At 31.2% G+C, this 23,316-nt stretch overlaps 1 protein-coding gene across 1 annotated transcript; it reads right to left on the bottom strand.

Annotated features, from left to right (window-relative positions):
* Positions 1-802: 802 nt before the first annotated feature.
* Positions 803-22,696, bottom strand: LOC130899731 (adhesion G protein-coupled receptor A3). The gene is made up of 8 exons (XM_057809888.1): positions 22,278-22,696; positions 20,909-20,974; positions 20,635-20,850; positions 20,302-20,527; positions 18,645-18,909; positions 16,268-16,830; positions 13,845-14,178; positions 803-11,911 (listed from the first exon to the last, which is right to left on the bottom strand). The coding sequence occupies exons 1-8, from the start codon at positions 22,481-22,483 to the stop codon at positions 9,468-9,470; spliced, it is 4,320 nt and encodes a 1,439-aa protein (XP_057665871.1). The 5' UTR covers positions 22,484-22,696; the 3' UTR covers positions 803-9,467.
* Between the last annotated feature and the right edge of the window lie 620 nt (positions 22,697-23,316).

The following is a 23,316-nucleotide window of genomic DNA, read 5'->3' on the forward strand; positions in this document are numbered from 1 at the left end:
CAAAACGCAACTTTCGTTATTTAAATGAATACAGAACGAATAACTTTCAAATGGCGTCGTCTTAAAAAATAATTAATCAAGTACTACAGAGATTTTGCAATTGATTTTCGTACATCTGATTCAAGTTTTCTTCACTAGAAGTAGAAAGGTTAACAGGAATGGAGTAATATAGCCTCCAATCTTAAAGGAAATTATAAATAACCTCCAACGCCTGAAATATTTTTTTCAACAAATGAAAAATATCACCAAAGATGCTTTTAAAAAAATCAGTACCAAATAGTTCACCTGCGGTGTTTCTGAGTGGACTGTAGCGACACAATTTCCGAAAAAATAAGATCCAGCTTACCCCCCAAAAATAAAATAGATTAACAGACGATAGACTGGTAAAAATAGCAACAGATAAATCTCTAATTGAACACGGAGTAGAGATCGACAACGAAAGAAGTCGAGTGACAAACCAGAACCAAGATGAGGAAATATATCGAAGAAGAAACAGGCGTTAGACCTATAATGGAAGAGAGAAGAAGAAATCAGTGCCAAAAGACGTAACTTTCCCTGGAAGGATCCTTTTGTAGGAATCAAAAGAAAAATCTCTACACTTTTTTATATAAGCACAGAAAAATAGAGTTTTACCAATAACTGGAAAGGTTTTATTTTGGGGAGAGAGCTATTTTTAGGAGATGGGGGCTTGATTGAAGAGAGAATAAACATATAGTAATAAAAAAAGTCGAAAATAATTTTTGTTCGCATTTTTGGAAACTGTGTTTTGATGTGGTTGATAAAGTAGACTACATTAGCTTTACTAAGTTAAGGTTTATTTTGGATTCACTTAGGTTAGGTTTACTTTGGATTCACTTAGGTTAAGTTTACTTTAGCTTCACTTAGGTTGGGTTTACTTTAGATTCACTTAGGTTAGGTTTACATTAGCTTTATGAAGATAAAGTTTACTTTAGATTCACTTATGTTAGGTTTGTTTTATCTTTATGAAGCTAAAGTTTACTTTATATTTACATTAGCTTTATTTAAGTAAGGTTTACTTTAGATTCACTTACGTTAGGTTTACATTAGCTTTACTTAGGTAAGGTTTACTTTAGATACAGTTCACATTAGTTTTATGAAGGTAAAGTTTATTTTAGATTCAAATAGGTTAGGTTTACATTAGCTTTATTTAGGTCAGTTTTACTTTAAATTTACTTAGGTTTACTTTAGCTTCAATTAGACTAGGTTTAGTTTAGTTTCACTTAAGTTAGGTTTAATTTATCTTCAATTAGGTTCGGTATACTGCGGCTTCACTTAGGTTAAGTATACTCGAGATTCAATTGGGTTTAAGTTTACTTCAGTTTAGGTTAGGTAATCTTAATTGGCCAATAACTTGAGACAAAGATGCATTTCTATGAAATGTCTTTGTGATCTAGAAGAATTGCAGTTTAGTGTAAATCATGATCCAGTTCAAAACGCCTGACTGGAAATCAACTAATCCAATTATTAGAATTGATAAAATCAGAGTACTAATTTTCAACATCTGTGGTCTCGATAAATAGATTATGCGACCTCGAAAATGACAAATTAGCGTGTTTTTATTATGAATGAACTTATTAATCGAAGTTTTTGATTATTTTGTATCAATAGGATCAAAATTAGAAACGTAATTTTGATGTGTCTAAATTTGGAGGCTCTTACCCAATTATAGATAGTTAAAAAGGATCTTCTAATTAACGAGCTAATTAATTGCAATAAATTTATATTCTCACAACTAATTAGGTATAAATATTTTTCGATAATATACAGTAATACAATTTATGTTTCAACAGTCTTTAAAAATTGTATAGTGTGTGACATAAATGCTTCTATATAATATGATATTCATTTGAACATTTATCGACATATTGTTTATACATACAATATTTACAAACACATTAAGGCATGTATGCAGTAAGCATGTGATACATCGTTTATTGAGCATTCTCTTTCATATCGCACTGATAAAAATTTCAAAATATATGGTGTTCATACAAAAATCAATCTGGGAAGCCCCTGTATACATTAAGTAGAAAAAAATAGAGAGCTCTTTATTGTATATAATAAATCCGATGAAAATAACAACTAACACAGATATTCTATATATGCAGGGAGTATTTAGCATGGAAAACATAATAAACAATATATAGGGTGACTCATTGAAAATGTTTTTTTTGCTATTGATTGATGTATCACATAAGCATATTTATATATAAACATTCACAATGTTTGCTTGGTATACAGTACGTTCCATCTTTTTGCAAAATAAATAAAATTTACGGTTTATTACAATACAAAACGTGAAATTTTTACTTAACCTAAATCACAAATGTTCAATCGAGAAAAATACACAACGTACCGCGCTCTAAAAGCTATAATAAAGTTTTGTTCGTTTGTCAGTGCCCTTTTCTATCGTTATAGAAGTATAGGAAAAAAAATAGTCATTCAGCATTTTTAGGCCGTTCGTGATAGTTTTGATTTTAGGTCTCTCCAGATTAGAAATTAGTTGAAAATATTGAAGTTTCAATCCATTTAGGTCTTCATTTTAATATGACTCGACATTGACAATAATTATAATTAAAAAAATATGAATATCAAAATAAAAATCTGTTTCAACCACGAAAAATATTTTTTTTTATTTGTTACATTTCAAAAATATACAACAAATCAAATTATTCGAAGTTGCATCAAAATTTATAACAAACTTATTAAATGTTTTTTATCATAGACATTTTGTCTGTCTAATTCTTTTTATCGTATTTGATTCTATTACAAAAGTTTCGTGGTTCGTTAATGTAGTTTTATCTTTTTTGTCATATTGATGACCTTTTAATCTAGATTATAAACACTGAGATGTTTGTCCTATGTAAACAGCGTTACAGTCATTACAAAGTCAGAATTATGAACCGAAGAATTGGTTTAGTTAGAACTGCGGTGGAATTTTCGACGTTTCGGCTCCTACTTTGAAGCCATTATCAAGAGAGCGCTGGAGGTGGGGTGGTTATTCGTTCATTGATAAGAAGTGGTCCGATTCCGTGGTCTTAACCTACCTACTCCACGCAACAAATCACCCCTTTTTTAGTTGATTCCAAGGTTTCAGTCAGTTGAATAACAATAGTGACACTTTTATATTATTTTTTGAAATTAAATCGGAATATGCAAATTGTCAATGTCAAATCATATTTTGTTAAGGACCGAAAAGGTCGAAACATCAATATTTAATTGTTTTTTGAACTAGCTTTTTATCAAAAGAGACCTATAATAAAGATAATTGATCAAGAACATATTAAAAGATCTAAGCAGAAAAAAATTAAGGAAATTTATCTTCAGATCGATAGTCGAATGTTAAGTGAGAAAATTGATAAAAGCACCAAGAATAGAAATGAAAATATAAATGAGAAAATAAAAGAGAGCAACAAGAGCATGATGGAATCATAAAAAAATGACCAAAATTTAAATAAAGGAAATTGATGGAATGGAGAAGAAAATAACAAGGAACGAAACCAAATGTTAAGTGAGAAAATTGATGAAAAAACCAAGAATAGAAATGAAAACATAAATACAAAGGCAAAAGAGAACAAGAGCATGATTGTAACATAAAAAAATGACAATTTCGACAAGAAACTGGTGCAAATTCAAATGAAGATAATTGATGGAATGAAGGAGAAAATAGCAAGGGAAGAAACCAAATGTTAACTGAGAAAATCGATGAAAGCATTAAGAATAGAAATGAAAACACAAATAAGAAGATAAAAGAGAACAGCAAGAGCATGATGGAAACATAAAAAAATGACAATTTCGACAAGAAAATGGTCAAAATTTGAACGAAGAAAAATGATGGAATGAAGGAGCAAGGGAAGAAATGAAATGTTAAGTGAGAAAATTGATGAAAGCTTCATTATTCAACAGAAATGTAAGCATAAATAAATAAGATATAAGAAAACAACAAGGGAAGAAATGAGAACATAAATAAGATTAAAGAAACTAGTGAAAGCAACAATTAGAGATATTTATAGTCGATTCGTGAAGCGTGCTAAGCAATTTCACCCGAGTGAAAGCAATAAAAACATGGTTAACCTCATAAATAATGAGACCAACGGTAGGCACTCATTAAATGAGTTTTCTATTCTTTATATACGAATCGTATCGAATCTTGTACCCCGAAAGTAGTCATTTTGTACTCCTAAAACCCCCCTATTAATTATTTTATTTCAATTCCATTAAGTTCGCCAATTACAGAATATTAAAAATAACTATTAATATAATCAAAAAACGTCTAAAAATTCCCCAAAATAGTTTTGTATTATTTGTTAAAACATGATAATTTTAATAAAAGCATTTGGTTAAATTTAAATATTTTGCAAACAGACCATTCAACCGTGTGTTACGTCACTAAATAGTAAACACCCGATGCGGTCCGATCAACTCCATTTAATTTACTTTATTTTTGGCTAGCAGTAATTTTATTTTACTGTGGTTTAGAGACTAATTTACATATTTTAAACCTAAATCAACTTTTTCTTGATTATTTTTATTTTCAATCAAAAAAATTATGGTGGTAGGTTTCTTTGCGGCCATTTATTATTTTGCTGAGGAATTCAGATACAATTTCATTGTAAGTATATACTATTCACTTTTTGTTTTTTTTTTATCAAGTTATGATATTTGAGTTACTTAGGTTAAGTTTTTATTTCGTTATTTTGATAAAATTTATTTTAAAGCTAGAAAAATAGATATGCCGATCTCACAAATATAAATTGAAATTATAGTAGTAGAAACAATTCTATAGTTTGCCATAAACTACATATATTGTTCTTAGACATTAACAACCACAATTTAGTATTATTTATTGATTATTTATTATAAATTACCCATCCCTTATTATCATTATTACTACATGTTGAGAAAAAAAAATTATATTTTGGTATGAAACTTTTTTTTATACAAACAATGATAAGAAATTAGTGATTTATAATGATTAACCTTGTATAATTAGTACTAACTATCGGTTTTTATCCCCAAACAAAAAATTAAAAATTTGTACTGTAGTTTCTTATACCATATGGAATAAATTTAGATATCGAATATCACCAATCTATTCCCTATGACTGTGGCACACTGTATTTAAAATTTTCAGGCATATTATAATTAAAATATATTTACACCACTAAAAATCTCAAAGATTAAATAATCGAGTATAAAAATCGGTTAAGCATGTGAGAGATAGGGGTAAATAGTACGATTCTATCCTATAAAAATGACCCCTTAAGGGATGTAAAAAATTGTGATGTAATTTTCATGTAGGGTTTCATTGAGCAGGCGCTTTAACAAAACGGGGCAATTCTATATAACGTTCTCTAGTTACACCAGTTTATAAATGAACATTTTTTGGTGGTTGGATAGATAGACGAGACCCAATATTGTATTGCCACCTATATCCTTCGATATAACTCACCTGGACTTTTTATTGAGGATATCTAGTGATGTATAAATTCAATAGAACTATACATCAAATAATGAAATCAATTTTCATTTCGAGACGGTTAAATAAACGGACATTCCATTTCATAACTGGATAAATGGTGACTTCGAAAAAAAAAAAAGATAAATAATGTATAAATACTGAAATGTAGGCGTTGTATGATGAGGCAATAATATCGAACGTACTCAGATAACAAAACTGTCATGGTTAGACAATGGTAATGTGAAGAACATAGTAACATAACCAGAACAAATAAATGATATGACAACATTGTACAACATGATTGAAACAATGGGCAAAAATAAAAATTTGAGAAATCTACAAGAAAATAGTCAGATTACAAGGAAATAGATCAAAAGAAAAAAAACAAGAAATCAAATTTTGCTGAAAGCACCAAGAATATAAATGAAGACATAAATAAGAAGAAAACGATAAGAGAAGAAATAAGATCATAAATAAGTATTAAGAAACCAATAAAGGCAAGAAGAGTACGAATAAAAACATAAATAAAAAATTGACGGAATCAACAAAAAATAGACAAAATATAATTAAAGAAATTGATGAAATGAAGAAGAAAACATCAGAGAAAGAGGAGAAACCAAATGTCTAGTGACAAAATTGATGAAAATCATGTTAATAAAAACCTGAATAAAAACTGTAGAAGAAAATAACAAGAAAATGAATAAGAACATAAATAGGTTTTCGGAAATCAGTCAAAGTAACTCAGTGCGCGAAGGAAACATAAAAAAAGGAAAATTTCGACAAACGAAATTATAATTAAAGAAATAGATGAAATGAAGAAAAAAAAAAAAGAAAAGAAATAAACCAATGGTTGAATGAGGAAATTGATGAAAGCCACTATAATATGAACGAAAACCCAAATAAGAAGAAACCAAATACTAAGTAAAAAAAATTTATGAAAGCATCAAGAATAGAAACGAAAAAATAAATGAGAAGAAACCAAATGTTAAGTGAAAAAATTAATAAAAGCAGAACATAAATGAAAAGATAGAATGAAACAACCAAAGCATGAATAAAAACAATTAAAATTGGGGAGCACGAGAAGAAAATAGTCGAATTATGATTAAGAAAATTGATAAAATGAAGAAGAAGGAAAACTAAATAGAATAGGAACTAAATGCTAAGTGAGAACATTGATAGAAGCATCAATTACACAAATAAAAAGAAAAAAAAGAGAAATGGAAGTAGAATCAAAAACTATGATGATAATTAGAGATTGATTGAGGTGTATTCTAGTATATATTCCAGAATAAGAATTAAAAATAGAAGAAGAAATAGGGAATGGAAAATTAAACGGATAAGAGTGCGTGTATAGGACAATGGACGATAACGAAAGGGCAATTGAAACAGAAATTAAATTCTCTATTGTTGCATCAAAAAACATCAACAAACCACAACCCAAATCAGGTGGAATAATTAAATTCAAATATCTCTAAAAGGATTAATGTTTTGAAAATATAAAAAGTATACTCAAGTTTTCTAAAAATAATGAAGCTATTCGAAAAAGTGAATAAACGAGCGGCAAAAATTTGTAGCTGATTTCTTTTAATGCATAGTAAATACAACTTGTCTCGTTATTTATGTATTACCCTGTATTTATTTTATTCAAGCATTTTTTTTATCACTCCAATCTATCACTGTACTATTTACCCCAATTTGTAACCGATAAACAAATAAATTATTAAATTTTTCTTACTTATTAAATATTAAAAATATATACAGGTTCATTCAAATAAATAATATCACTCTAAGAAAAGTAAATTAAAATCCGTCATGGTTTTTACTACACCTAATTCATTAAAAATATATACAGAATGTTTAAAATAAAACTAATAAAATTTAAACACCACAAATGTAAGAAACAAATAGAAATTTTTCAATAGAACTAAAAGAAAGAAATAGTTAAAATAAGACAAGTCCAATTCTGATGAAAATGATATAAAATAAAATGAAAAATACTTATCGAAAGACAAGATACGAGCAACATGGATACTCAACAAAGCAGACAAAGACAAATATATGGGAAAGGAAAATATACAGAGTAAAATATACTTTCTTCGAATATATTATTAATTGTCCAAACTGTTATCTGTTTTCAGTCCAAAGATTTTTTTATAATTTTGAATAATATTGACTCACCTTGTACGTTTTGACAAAAAGCATGTTGTAAATTTGTCGCAGAAATCAAACTTCAGGCCATAAATCAAAACAGTTTGGTAAAAACTTTTCAGTGACACTAGTAGATAAAACCTTGATACATAATTATGTTTAAATCTTTACGAAGTTAGGTCGGGTCGTCAAAAAATATTATCCATTACTAATTTATTAAAAAAAATTAAAAGCAAGACCAATCTCATCAGAGAATTGATTAAATATTAATAAGTGACTATTCTCTCAACAATTCAAACTACCCATGAAAGCCACAGACCTGATAAGAGGTTTCTTCTTGGTAGCTGCACTGGAACTGGACTAGTGCAGGCCAGTTCATGAGTATATAGAATTAGATCGATCGGATACAAAGGAAGTTATAGTGTAGAGTTATATTTAAGGTTATTTGATGCGTTTCAGGCCTTGTAGTATTAACAATAATGAAAAACGATTTCTTTAATTTTTGATATTTTACATTCGTCTGATGACGAAGATGTAGTGCCACTGTACACTAGAACTGACTCGACAAAAAACAAGAGAAAATACTCAGAAATCCGAAAAAATAATAAAAATATACTCAGGCAGAGAAAGCGAATATAGATGTGTAATAAACTACAAAATATTGAAGAACACTTTAGAAACAAAGAATTAAGAAGATAGCAAGATGACAAAAAATCAAGAGAGGTCACAATTAATTACTAAGTACCTTATATAAGTGACTACTTTTAATAAATCATGAAAAAGTTGAAAGATGGACAAATACTTTGAAGGAGTATTAAATAGATAAGAGGAGGAACCTGAACGACATCCTGCTCAAGCTCTACAGCCTACAGAAGTTCAAGATCAATATACACATGGCAGGCACCATTTGAACTACTCCAGTGCTTGCTTTTTACATAAAAAAACCTGAGAGCAACACTCTCAAATAAAAATGAGGAGCGTACTGAAATAAATAGAAGATTAGCCAAAGGAAGTAAAGCCGTGGGTTAATTAGGTTGATAAGATCAAAGGAGTTATCAAGAGCAGCCAAAATTAGAATACCTAATAATAATACGACCAACAGTGACGTACGGAAGTAAAACATGGGTTTAAGCAAAGGCTAATCAAACAAAACTGGTTGTATGGGAAAGGAAAAGGAGGAATTTCTATTCCTTGAAATAGATTTGCAAAATATGGTCACTGAAGAAGGACAAGAAGGTAAAAGGAGGGAAAGACCAAAGAAAAAAATGGTTAGATGCAGTTTTAAACGATATTAGAGACATAGAGCCGAATTGGAGTGCAGAATCGCGACTTGTGGAGAAGAAATCAGTTGAAAAAAAGATGATACGACCCTGGAGAGAATAACATTGACCGAAAGGTAGTGAATGAAACAATCTCAGAGATATACAGCATCTTAACGGTCATTTGGTGTCATATAAAAATCTCTATAATTCAAAAAGAAGAAATGAGTTGAATTTAAGGTTATGTCGTGTAAAAATTATCTTCAAAATAGTTATTACGGCTCTGGACAATAATATTTAACGAAAGGTGGTGAATTAAACAATTTTAAAGATAAACAGCCTCTTATTTCGTTAATTGGGTTATCCGTTATCATATAAATAACTCAAAAAAAGAAAGAACATTCGAAATTGAGGTTATATCGTTGTAAATAATTGATCACAATTATTTTTCATATTCAAATAAATTAAACACTCCGTACATTCCATTTTCTAAAATATACAACTAACTGTTGCCCTACAAAGGCTAATCACTCAATTATATAAAACCATAACTAGTAGCGGCATCTATTCTACAGTATTTAAACTCTCGTTTCGACATCGTCGCTTATAATATCAAATTCGTCGTGACTCCTCAAATCTCTCCTTTGTCTATTATCACTTATAAAAGAATTAATCTCCGAATCGGATAGACAAGAAGTACCATAAACATTTTTATGTCGTTTAGATTGCGGTCCCCGTCTAATCTGCTGATACAGTTCGTCCAAATCGCTAACCGATACGCTACTAGCTCTACTACGTCCGTCGCCTTTACCTAATCTCGAATCTTGAGGATTTACGTATATTCTAGGCGTGGAAGCTCCACCTACCGACGACGTATCCATACCGCTCAAATTACAACTTAAAGATTCACCCGCTTTACCGCTTTTCTGATAATATTCGTTATCTTGTTCGGTTAAAACGCTCAAAGGACTATTCTCCCTTCTTACCGAAGGTACCGCTTCGCTAGTTTCGGTCGTATTAAAACTCTCCCTAACCACTTTATCCGGACTCATCTTATCCAATATCGAATCCGATATCGTTTCCGAACTATAATCCAAAGTACACTGCTGCGATACGGAATGCATATTATTTTCCGAACTCTTTTTCCTATTCTTATTCCTCGTCAATTCTTTATCGCGTAACCTTTCCGCGTGTTTCACTATATCATCCACCGGTATATTATTTTCCGAATCGAAATCCTCGGCGCTATCCGAAAATATATTCGGATTCTTCCGGTGTTTCGTTTTGTATTTTTGTTCGACGTGTATATTAGTGTTATTTACTTTCGTATTCGTTCCGAACATATTTTGTTCGGAATGATTTTTAATTTTTAGTTTCGGTTCGGAAAACACCGAAGCCGTATCGCTGTTCACGTCCCTCGGCGGTTTAGGTAGGTTATTTTTTCTTTTTTGGCGTTTAAAAAATTTCCTCGCAACGGTACTCTGGTGCGGATTGTAAAATAATTCGGCGTTAGTGGGATTTTCGATTATGTTCGGTATGATGCTGGTTCGGTATTGCGCTCGGTGTAGTACTACTAAATTAACGTTGTTTATTTTAGCGCCGTTAGTGTCGCGAAAACTTTCGTTCAAATCCACTGCTCCTTTAAGTGCGTTACTAGTTCTAGATTTAGTACTAGCCCTACTTGTAGATCTAGATATGATTTGGGATTCTATGTTATTAACCGGGGGTAAGGGAAGGGGTTGTATTTGTATTTGGGGGACGTTTAATACCGTATCGGAAACGTGTCGTGATCTACAGATACGTTTATTTTTTAACCACCTAAATAATAGAACCCATTGCGTTCTGACGTCATTACGCGCTATACAATAAAAAAATAAAGTAAAAGCGCTCAAAGTAGTCGATAATATGGCGAATAAAATACTAAAAAAGTCCATTTCGAACGAGATCATATGAAAAGGAGAGGCGGTAGCGAACGCGCAACTCAACCAAGTCATTATATAAATAAATAAAAATATAACGTAAGCCTTTAGTTGAGCGGATGGAGCGTGTTCGGGATCTTCTACATCGCTAGAAGCCGTTTTCGTCGATATACTTCGAGTTTCTATTCGAGGAAAATTCGGTTCGGATTCTAATAGATCCAAATCGACGTGTTCGGTAGCTTGAGTACCTTCGCTTAAATGTCCGTTAGCGTCCGAATTGTAAACGGTGCATCTTATTAAAAGGAAAAATATCACTAGAAATATAACGAGGATTATACAAGGGATGTAGAGGGCGCTTAAAGCCGGACCGGTTTTTAGGAAACAATAACCCGTCGAAGCGTATTCGTTCATATTTATAGCGGCGGATAGACCGCATATTATCAAGCCTATACCCCAACCTACTAAATATAAACCTAATATGGGTTTTTGTATGGGGTAATCCGATGGTAAATCGTCGTCTTGTAAACCTATTATATCGTTTTTACTTAAACGTTTGTACATGCAATTAACACCGACGCACATCCACAATAAGGAACATAAAGTGAAATAATGTAAAATCATACCGACGATTTGACATAATTTGACATCTTCTGTTTGAAATATTCCAAATATATACATGAACGTCAATAATGAGATCGAAATCCAAGTATTTATAAGGGAATGTTTCGTTTTTTTCGGTATTTGTATCGTTACGTAACAAAGAGAATAAGTTAAAATAACGATTAGAAATGTGGTGAATAATATAAAAACCCCTACGTATACCGCGGGGTGATTTAATTTAAATCTGGCGCCGATTTGTCGATCGTTTATTACGGTTACTTCTTGTAATAAACCGTAATAGCCGAAATGTTCGCAAGAAAATACAGTGTGTTCTTGTAAATCGTGCGAAAATCTGCATCCTTTCGAAGTCCAGCTTCCCGAACCGTTGTTACTAGAAGAATTCCACCATACGGGTATGAAGGGCGTAACTTCGTAGATTGTTGTTGTAGGTGTACGCAGCATTATGTAAACTGGATCCGTGAGGTTCGTTACGGAAAAATCAACTGAAAAATAGATTACAATAATTTATAGTCCACCTGGTATTTTTATTATAGCAAGCGGTTTATTTACATTATTTCTCTTGAACTAATTTCTAGGAAGGTCTATTTATTTATTTGTTTAGTTTCTTTACTTTCTAGAACTTTTGAGAATTTCTTTTGGGATATATAAACAAGTTTGTTGAGCGCAGTTTAGTTCAGTTTATAAGAAATAGTGTCATAGTGGATAGACCGTAAAAGAATTCAAATCAACTATATAAATTAGTCAAGTGTTAGTGATAAGTGAATTATAGTGTAGTGTAAAGTGTTTAAATTAAGAACGTAAAGACAGTGTTTATTATTATTTCTACTATCAAGCTCATGTATTCTTATTGTGAACCGATTTCCATTGTTAACATTCTATACCAATAAAGTGTTGTTCTTGTGCCCAGTGTTTTACGTTTTAAGTCAGTAAAATCTAATTTTTAATGCTTGTTGAGTGTGTTGTGTAAATTTGTGTGTTTTAGAGATCCGTAAGTTGTTGGCTTTATATGTATAACTAATATGACGCTTCAGTCGAAATTATACCACATGATCTCTTTTGACACTCTAAGCCAACGTCGAGCGTTGAAATTGCACCTTTAGGGGGGGGGGGCTGGAGTGTTATATAGATGGCGTTACTCTTATTAAATCCATATGATTTTCAGTTAGCCCTAACCTTCAAAAGACAGGTGTATAATTTTGACGGTTGTAGTACTATTATTTTGTGAGTTGTAACATTTTGAGTGAAGTAGTTTTAAAAAAATGATAAATTTAGTGTGTTAATCGTTTTTTGACAAAAAAAATACTATTGGAGCCAAGGCTTGGCTTGATAAACACTATTCGGGCTTTGCCCCAGAAAAATCAACCATTGGGAAGTGGTTTGCTAAATTTAAACAATGCGATGACGCAGTGAGCACCCTAAAAAGACTGTCATTGAAGAAGGCAACAAAAAATACAAAAAATAATTTCAGACACCTGCAAAGTGGAGCTGATTAAGATAGCTGAGACTTTAAAGACATCATTTTCGTTTTTTTGTGTATATTAACAAAAAAAAACATTAACTTCGTTTAATGTTTTGCAAAAAAGTTTGAAAAAGTACATTTATGCTAGCATTTAAAGCCATAAAACCATATGAAATCTTCGAGTGAGATGATATTTCTCATATTTTTTTCATAAATCTATAACAAATATTTTCAAAAAAATTAATTAAATCGGATAATTTTTCGATTTTCTAGAGCCACAAAAACAACGATACAATAGCAATAGTATAAAATTGAGTTTCGACCAATTTTGCTGAAACTTGACACAATGATAGTTTGGAGCAAGCTGTCTTACTGGGTCGTTAATGGGGTATGTATGTTGCATAAGTAACTTCATAAACATTAATTAGTCAATTGAGACAAGATGAAATAGTCCTAGTCACTGAAGAGAAGGTTGAAGAGCCCCCGCCACTTAAGACAAGACTAACCTTTTAAGCCTTTCAAACAGCTTTCTTTGAATTATAATTATGCCAAGTTTCAAAAAGATAAGCCAAAAACCAATTCCCTTCTTCCCAGTGTACCTTCGGAGTCTTCTGGGGTAGTTTTGGGGGAGTTTGTGGATTCTATTGAAACTTAAAAACTATCATTGTGCCAAGTTTCAGAACAATTGGACAAAACACATTTCCCTTCCTCCGAGGGTACCTGTGGACTCTTTGGGGATAGTTTTGAGGTTTTAAGCCCATTGAGACTTTTAATCAGCTTGCTACAAATTAACATTGTGCCAAGTTTCAGAAAAATAGGCCAAAACCATATTTCCATAAAGATTGATCAGTGACTTTTTGATATCTGATAATAAAGATGTTTTATTAAAATTTAAAGATAGGTGCTCAATAGAAGATCCTGTAGAAACAAATATTAAAATAATAGTAAGTTTATACCTAATTGAACTCCAACGACTGCCGATGTAACATCTTCTTTTCCAAACCGCTTTCTATCGATAGAAAACAATTTGCTATTCGAATGCATCGCTACAAGTATGTCATAATCTTTATTTGTCAAATTTTCTTTATTCTTTAACTGTCTAAAAAGAGTTTCGGGTATTGTAACTGAAGCTTCAGTGATTTTTCCTTGATAACTGGAAATTTCCTGCTGATGACTGGGCGCACAAGAAAACAGAGAATCTTTCTTGTTGTTCGGATTACTGTATAGCGTACATGTAAGGCCCCTGAAGTTTTCTTTTCTCACAGGAAATATTTCGATAGCCAGATTGTTCTGAAATAAGTAAAACAAATTCAATTTAGGTTAAAAATTATTGTAATTGAACGCAATAGATAAAAGGTTGGAGAGGAATAGATCATTATCTTACTCACACACACACAAGTCATAATTATACCTATTGCATAAATAGGAGGATTTTTTTTTAAAAAAGGACACTTTATTTAAAATGTACTAAAAAATAAAAATTTTATTAATGACTCTTGAAAAACTGGCAATGGCTTCAAACATCCTTCAAAACCAAAACAGACCAAATTCAGTGTCCACCAATAAAACTAAACAATATGGAACTACCCAAAAAAGGGTTCGAATGTTTTACAGGCAGAATACTTGCAATCGAAGGATGCATGAAAACAGATCTGAATTCCTGGACTCATAGAAATGAAAAAAAAAAAAAACTAATAACTCCCGATTCACTTAGCAAGAACGAAGCACTAACGCTTTTCGCTGTCCCAGAATCATTCTGTGGTTACACAAGGCTCCTATAAGAGATGTAGAACCAGAGGTGGTGGTGCCCAAGATAGATCACTCAATACCATTATAGCAGAGGTTTTTTTATTTGTGGATTCGTCCATAAATGTAAATAGCCAGCAATGGGAATTTGCTTGAAACCCTTCTTAATATGGGGAAAACAGTAAACCTTATGGTTAGGTGCACTATAAGCATAGTCTACACCTATGAAAACAAAAATTATGTAAAAAGTATGAGAGTCTCTGTTAGGAAGGAACCAAGCAGTGCTAAACTTCTACCCCAGAAGGTAGATTAGGAAAATTAAAAAGACTTAGTAACGTACATATTAAACGACAGTTACCTAGGAACAGGAAAAGCTGTAGATCAATGTTTATCTGGTGAGAGACCACCAAAACTCAAAATAAATCCCATTAACTGATTCAAGTTCGGCACAGGTGATGGTTCTGGAGTATTTGAGTGCTAATGCCAAATCATCCTGGATACGTCTAAATAAATCTGGGTCTCTGCTCACATCCAAAATAAAAGAAAATTAGGCCAATATACGCTCTTTACTATCTCAAAACTTTTTTGTCATTAATTTAATGTTCCTATAATAGTTTCAGACGAGGAAGTTGGTGGTGTCCAGGGTAGATCACTCTAAAAAGTCTCTTAAGAAATTTAATACCTCTAGATCAGAGGTTTTCAATTTTTTTCTCTTTGTGAAAATATTATTGACCCCTGCTTCTAGATTTCAACCATATTCCCAAACTCGTCCATAAATGTGAATATCCAACAAGGAAAATTTTCTTAAACCCCTGGACTTCACTTGAACTACTTTAGGAATCACTGATCTAACGATGGTAATTTGTGTAGACCTCTAACGAGCCTTCCATGGACTTCTGGGATTCACTTGGATCATTTTAGGAATAACTTCATTGCATCGAAAAGGTATTTGGCTACAGAAAAACTATCTCCCTTACTGAATATTGTTCTTTGATGAGAGTGGGTCTATAGCTAAATACAGATTCTGTTTGGAGGAGATACGTAAGCACAAAAAATGTTTCAAACAAGAAACCTATAAGAGTAATAATAATTTAAGTATGTTTTCCAAAGGATTATAGTTAATGTAAAAGACGCTAACTGTGCAAGTTTTTATCTATAAATATAAAGATGTATGTAAATCAAAAGAAGTCAAAGTAAAGTAAAAGTTGAGTTGAAGTAGTGAATTTGATTTAGGACTCACAGTTTATTTTCACTTTTAAATAAAACAAAAACGTTAGTTGCATCAAAAAAGTTGAAAGTTTAAGAGATTTTCTTACTATGAAATCAAGCAATTATAGTTCTACACTGCAAGATAGATGGGTCAATGTACTGAACACACTGTTTACACCATCACTACACCAACAATCACAATTACACTGTCTGATGTACGTTTTGATAACCAAGTTATGGTCTCCAGAGACTGAAGGTAAGTTTACTTTTAGCCTCAGGCGGTGTAATTGTGTATTATGGTGTAATGGTGGTGTAAACAGTGTGTTCAGTATGATTATCACCAATGGTTCCAGAAATTTCAATTGAGACGAGATAATGTGAGAAATTTCGTTAAAAAAAATGTTGTAATTAATTAACAACGAACCTTATGGAAATTGGTGGGATTTAGAAAGAGGGCAATTTTTTCTGTGGCGGAAATCAATCTTCGTGATGTACCATACTCCAAATCGGTCTGTCTCAAATAACCCCTTGACAAATCCATCAAATTATTCGCCGAATCCATCAAAATAGAAGCTATAGTTCCAACGTGTTCTTTAGGAGCGTATTTTACATAATTTTCTATTGTACAAACGGCGTAATATAAATCGACGACGTCTTTAAATATGGTTTTGTTCATCGTGTAATTTCTAAAATGTTTCGCACTTTCTTCTATACTGGTATTTACCATAGAAAATTGTTTCAATATCTTAGTATTATCTGAGATGTAGGAACACATAGTTGTATTTAGATTCGACCATTCCCCGGTTTCGGTGCACGTGTAAGACGCTTTTTGGTGAGTAACGTCATAATTTAAATTTAGAGATTCGCACGGCATGGTTATTGTGAAATTCGCTATTCCCCGTGGCCAATTGTACACTCCTTTATTATTTTTCGTTATCGTCATTGGACAGTATTTCGTTTCATTAGAGATCACCACAACAGTTATACCTACAAAATATAAATACAGTTTAATTTATAAAATATGAATTATTCAAAAAAATAATAGTAATAAAATTATATTGTTATTAATGCCAGAACTAAATAATCCCAATTAAATATTGGAACAATTAAAACAAAAGCTATAGTCGATAATATTTTTGATAAATGATTTAGTTAAAGCCTATTTTTTGGGCGACTCATGTGGAGGTTCTAACTAACTCCCATCTGTAAGCATTAGTCCTGATCAGAGCTCCAAGGGGGTAGCAAAATGTCCTCTTCATCTTTTTATTATTTACTTTTTTTTCTTTATTTGCAAATTTACAATCTACTTCCAATGAGTAATAAGTAGATGGTAAGAGGCAAGATGCAAGTAAATTTCTTGGCAGCTACCATTCATTAACGGTTTTCCGTTAGTTAATCTTCATGCCATTGTCTTGTTAGTCTTCTTCCTTGCAGTGTGGGGTTGAACAGAGTGTCGATTGGTTGCTATAATTTGCACAGCAGTCTTTATTAGGGTGATTCATTTGGTGCTCAAGCAAAATATTAAATCTACACATAGAAAAAAAATTCTCTTAATATCAATATTAAGTACTTACAATTTGAATATAAAGTTTTACCATTTAAAATGGATCTAGAAATTTTTTTTCAAATTTCTAATACCTACTCACTTCTTACAATAATGCAAATTAATTTGATAGACCTTGTGGGTAATTTTATGCTTTTCTGTGTAGCTCGCACTGGTTCACCAAAAGGAGCTGTTAAAGCACAGTTTTTTGAAGAAAAATTGTTCACCTATTGGTAAACCAGTGCAAATTACACAAAAAAACTATAAAAGCATAAAATTTCCCACAAGGTCCATCAAAATGATTTGCATTATTGTAAAAAGTGAGTAAGTATTAGAAATTTGAAAAAAAAATTTCTAAATCCATTTTAAAGGTAAAAATTTATATTCAAATTATAAATACTTAAAATCGATATTAAGAGCTCAAACTTAGTCTTTATATTTGTTTGACATCGTTGATGAATGTTTCATTTAGGTGATTGTGGATAGTTAAATTTGCAGATTTTTGGATTCAAATGACAGGAGAATTTTTGTGTTTGAAAGCTTACTACATTCCCAGAATTCGATTCCATATGTTCACATCATGTGTTAGATGGTTTTGAAGAATTTCTGATGCAGTTGGATTTTTATTTGATTACATCACTGCTGTATCATTTGCAAACATTGGTATGATTTCCTAGGAGTAGATGGTATACTTGCTGTTAATGGGGTACACATGAATTTATTTTATGATAATCTGATAGTTCTTCGTCGAATTTAACTCTAAAGTGACTATCTTCAAGGTATAATTTGTAGATTAGCTATACTCCATGTATGTATATATCATATACACCGCTAACCAAAGAATATATTGTCTCTCCCTTACTTGATGCGATACTGGGGAGCCCAATGTTCATAGCTGATCTGTTAATCCCACTCCTCTTAAAAAGTGCAGAATATGGAATGGCTTTATTATTTTCATCTTCTGTTTCATATGCTCCCAGGCGCAGTGCTTTGGAATTCTGTAGTGTCTCACACTTTGAGAGGTTTTGTCCACTGCGCAACAGAATCTGCACGCTGCATTATCTGATAGTTCATGTATAAACTACTGTTTAGATAGGTATCTTCCTTTAAAGAACAGCTGACGTACTAGAAATTGTTTCTTAGGCTTTTAATACAAATTTGTAGTTAAATGATTTATTATAAAATTAGTTACGATACAGAGATGCTAGCTGCATTCAAACACTAATTTATAGTGGGCAATTCCGACTAATAATCATACCTTTTGAGTGATTCCCATGTAGAGATAAAAACTGACAGTTCCATATCCCTGTGTGATTTTTTGTCAGTTTCGGTATGACAAGAGTACTGGATATTCTTCCTGCACTTCCCAGTAGTTCGTTTTCGACGTGGATATCGGAAAAATGTAGTTCGGGATTGGAATCCAACCAAGTCCATTGTATACCGCTTTGTAGAGGGTCCTCCAGAGAATCGGAAATACTAGGAGCGAAGCACTGCATAGTTAGAGAATCCCCTTCAAATGCCACCTGTAGATATAACTAACTTTTAGTACTAAATTTAGTCAGTTCTCTATAATACAATCAAATTAGTGTAAATAAAATATAATTAATAGGTATAAGATAAATTGATTTCTTTGATTTATTTCTTGGACCTTTTTTATGATTTTGTTGATAAAGTATCTTGATTTTTAGGTCTTCTTTGTCAAAATTTTGTCTATTTCTGAACGAAATTTTGATTAGAGGAAACCTAAAATTAAGATAATTTATGAAAAATATGAATATAATTTAATATGACGCTGCCGTGTATGAAATAAAGACTGACATAAATATGTAATACTGAATTAATAATACTGATGACATAGATGAAAATTAAAACCTGTACAAATGACAGTAATAAAGTATATTGAAAATTTCTGGTGTTTTATTTTTTCGTTCAGATCCATTTGTAGTCACACTCACCCTAAGAACCACAACTGGTATGAGTAGAAAAAAAAGACAATTTTATTTTAAAAATAAGCCAAGTGGCATATCATTATGATTGGTGGTTAATTTTCTTTCTAGTGGTACCTTAGTTTTATATTTTTGCATGAGAAATATAAAAAAACTTAATAAGTAGTTATTAATATCATAATAACTTTCAAAATGCACTTTTCCAATTTCTATATAATGGGAAAGAATTTATTTTGCACATATCATTTTTTTAGAAATTAATTTCCTAAATCCACAAAAAGTTCCAGAAATACATAAAATCACTCCAAGAATGATCAAGGAGTTGTGGAAAAACGGAGAAACTCTAATCACATGTATATTTAATGCTGCCTTAAAACAAAACCACTGGCCAGAACGACTCCAAACTGCTGAAAGAATTGATATCTTGAAGCAAGGTAAAGAACCAAGTAAGGTTACTTCTTACAGTCCCATCAGTCTATTGCCAATCATCTCAAAGGCTCCTATTTCAAAAAATAAACACAGATCCCAACACAGATGATTGCATCCTATCTCATTAGTTTTGATTCTGGCAGATTATACCATTGAGCAACGAATCCACAGATTAAGCTATGGAATAGTTTTAGAACTCAAAAGATCTGGCATCCATGCCTATTATAGAAAATTAAAAAGTATGTTTCTTTAAGTTGCTGCGATCTTATCTTAATGCTTAAGGTATCTTAGCTGTACTTCTATTTTAGTATCTATAGGTTTTATTCCTAGATTTTCCTTGTATGTATTATTTATAATCCTAACAAAGTTTGTTCCTTATGTACCTCATCTTCATGCTTTCTATTTTGTTTCTTTGGTTTTATGTTGTTTAAGAGCAAACAAATAATGATATCCAGAAGAATTTCAAAATAATTGATACAGAATCTATTAGAAGTATGGAGTTTTCCCTGGGAACAATAAATCAATCACTCTGATTTTTACCTGATCTTCATTGGGCCTTAATTCTATTATTGGTAGACCACTGTTTCCAGCTGGTGATTTACAATGTATATCATCTCCGATTTTCAATTTTCTCAACGGCCTTCCTTTGAAAGTTGATGGAGACATACACTTAGGATTTGACAGTAGTTTAACAGACTGCCTCAATATCCAATCGTGTAACCACAACAAACTGCAATCACATACTAATGGATTATTAGATATGTCCCTAGAAAAATAAGTTTAAATCAATTTCTTCAATTATACACTAAACTATGTATTGATATTGATGATATCAAAATATTCTATAAACAAGTTTTCTGTTTTTGTACTTACAACTGTTTTATTTTTTCCAAAGGTGTAAACGTCCCAATGGTGATAGCGCTGATATGATTCTGATTCAATTTTAATTTCTCCAAATGGATCAATCCACTGAAAGCCAACAGATCTATGTGCTTGATATTATTAGCAGATAAATCGAGTCTTTTTATATTTGGAACTTCATTGAACTGATGAGCCTTGAGTTCTGTTAATTGGTTCCTACTTAGATTTCTATAAATGAAAAAAAATAGTTTCACTATTATATCATCATAAAGAACTGCTAGCTTACAATTTTTGCAGGGCAATAAGCTCTACTTTCGGAAAGAATGAAGTCAAGCCATTCCCAGATAAATTTCTACAAAAAAATATTATAATTAGCAAATAATCAAACGGTACCATTGTATTCTAGGATAATACTGCCATTTTTGCTATCCAATAAGGTGACATTAGAAGCATTTCTTTTGTATGAAATCTCAGATAATTCGAACTTATTTAAGGATAGCTCATTCAATTCTATGTTCCATTTAACTTCACTAAAATCAAATGAATTGAGATATTTACAACCCCCCTTACTGATGCAGCACCAACTTTTGTTTTATGAAAATAACTATGTTCAATTAATTGACAAATGATTGAAAAGTTTGAGGGGATATTTATTTGTTTTGTGATTAATACTTAGTACTTTTGTATTGACAAATGCATTTTGGGTTAGAAAACAATGAACTGAATGAAAGTCTCGGTTTGTCATTTCATTTGACCCACCATATCAAAGGGAGAACAGGTGAGCTGATATTATCAGCTCAATTTGAGAAAAATTAGATCATTTGCAAGAGGAAAGCTACAGTTATAGCATCTATAAAGCTGCACGACCAAAAAAATAGAAAATCGAATTTGATAAAACAAAATTTTAGCTTATAAATTTGATAAACCTTATAATTAAATGATCAAAACGAGCAAACTCCACTATGTTCTTGATCCTACTTGGTATAATGCAATCAAGATGTTGCACCATGATCTGCAAACTTTACCACTCCAAGAGCTATAAATAATATTTGATATCAACTTTTTGCTTTTTTACATTCTCAAGTGTAGGATGAGGACTCTGGTCTTGTTTTGATATTTCCTTTCTCGTTAATCTGGCTTCATTCTCACAATATGTCCACAGTTATTCAGTTATTTTTTATTTATTCTCTTTGTTATTGATTCTTATTTTGTTTCTTTTTGAATAGCTTCATTCCATATCTTGTCCTGTTTATTTTATTTAATGCTTTCTCGAGGTCCATTGCATTGACTTTTGTCTCATTTTTTTCTTTTAATTCAATTTTCTTTGTCTATAGTTAATATAGTTTGAATTTCTGGAACTGTTGATGATATTCATAATGAACACACTGTTTACACAACACCAACACTCACAATTACACTGTCTAACGCACGTTTCGGTAACAAAATTATCGTCTTCAGTTCTAGTTTAGTTTCAGCTTCTGCATACTTGTAGCATAGCAATATTTAAAAATTGAAAAAGTTATAATAATGAGTGTCATATGGATGTGATATAAATTTTTCAAAAAGAAAAGATATAACTAAAAGATGAATAAAACTATATAAAATGTAAATATTAAGTCAGGTATACACGTTTCTATTAAAAATAAAATACTCACAATTGTATAATTTCACTAGCTAAATTCAATAAATCCAATTCGTCTAAATGATATATTTTATTATGCTCCCCACATGTCATTTTTAAAAAGCCTTCATTAGGAGAAATCTGCTTACAAATACATTTAACTGGGCATTTTACCTCTTGAGCATAGCTTTTGTTTATTAGTAAGATACTCAAAAATAGCAAAGATATCAGTGGATACATTTTTTCTATTAGAAAACTGTATAACCAGACATTTCAAATTATTTTTAAATAACATAACTAAAAGAAGTGCTTTAATTCACTATGTATTGATATGTGTATCCAATTATGTTAAATCTCATCGTTTACATGGGTTTAAATGCTTAGCAACAATCTACAAGATCAGAGATAAAACAATAATCAGTACAACAAATCAACATTTTGACAACTGACAACTTTGATAGAATCTAGTTGTTATAATCTTCTTCTATTTTGTTGCCAATATCAAGAATATGGAGTGTAGACTCCATAATCAAGAAGAATCACGGTCTGATATGTAAGACCATGGGTGGACCCCTCTTTCAAATAACCAGATGTGTCCGTAGCATCAATAAAAACAAATATTTGAAAATGTCTCTTAAAATAAAAACCGTTATAATAAAATGTTGTTTTCGTTTCTTAGCTCAATGTGATTTAGTTGTATAAAATATTGTCATTTTAGAATTCGCGTAAAAGAGACATGAAATTATTTGGAAAGGAAAATACATGCAGTTAGGGAGTATGCGTTTATAATTGCTTTTTTGATAGAAGGCAGAAAAGTATCCACGAAACTTGTCTTGCTCTAATGGATTCTAATTCTATCGAATTTTCTGAACTAGTAAAGCGATAGAATGAAGTGCTTTAAATAAAGGTAACAGGTAAGAACATAAAATTAATTTATTTTCAAATTAGTTCTAACATCATTTTATTTGCAAATACAAATATAATATTGATTTATTTAATTGCTATTAACTCATAGCACCTTGGGGATACTATAGGGTCAAATACTTGCCCAAGATGAGAATATTCACGTCCCA

Source organism: Diorhabda carinulata, chromosome 11 (genome assembly GCF_026250575.1).
Source record: "Diorhabda carinulata isolate Delta chromosome 11, icDioCari1.1, whole genome shotgun sequence".
Lineage (NCBI taxonomy): Eukaryota > Metazoa > Arthropoda > Insecta > Coleoptera > Chrysomelidae > Diorhabda > Diorhabda carinulata.

Coding starts and splice junctions, on each gene's coding strand:
- LOC130899731 (XM_057809888.1), bottom strand. CDS start 22,483: ATGTATCCACTGATATCTTTGCTATTTTTGAGTATCTTACTAATAAAC. Junction 20,975..22,277: donor GCTAGTGAAATTATACAATT/GTGAGTATTTTA, acceptor ATTTTTTTGTAG/AAATTTATCTGGGAATGGCT. Junction 14,179..16,267: donor ATCCCACCAATTTCCATAAG/GTTCGTTGTTAA, acceptor TACTTATTTCAG/AACAATCTGGCTATCGAAAT.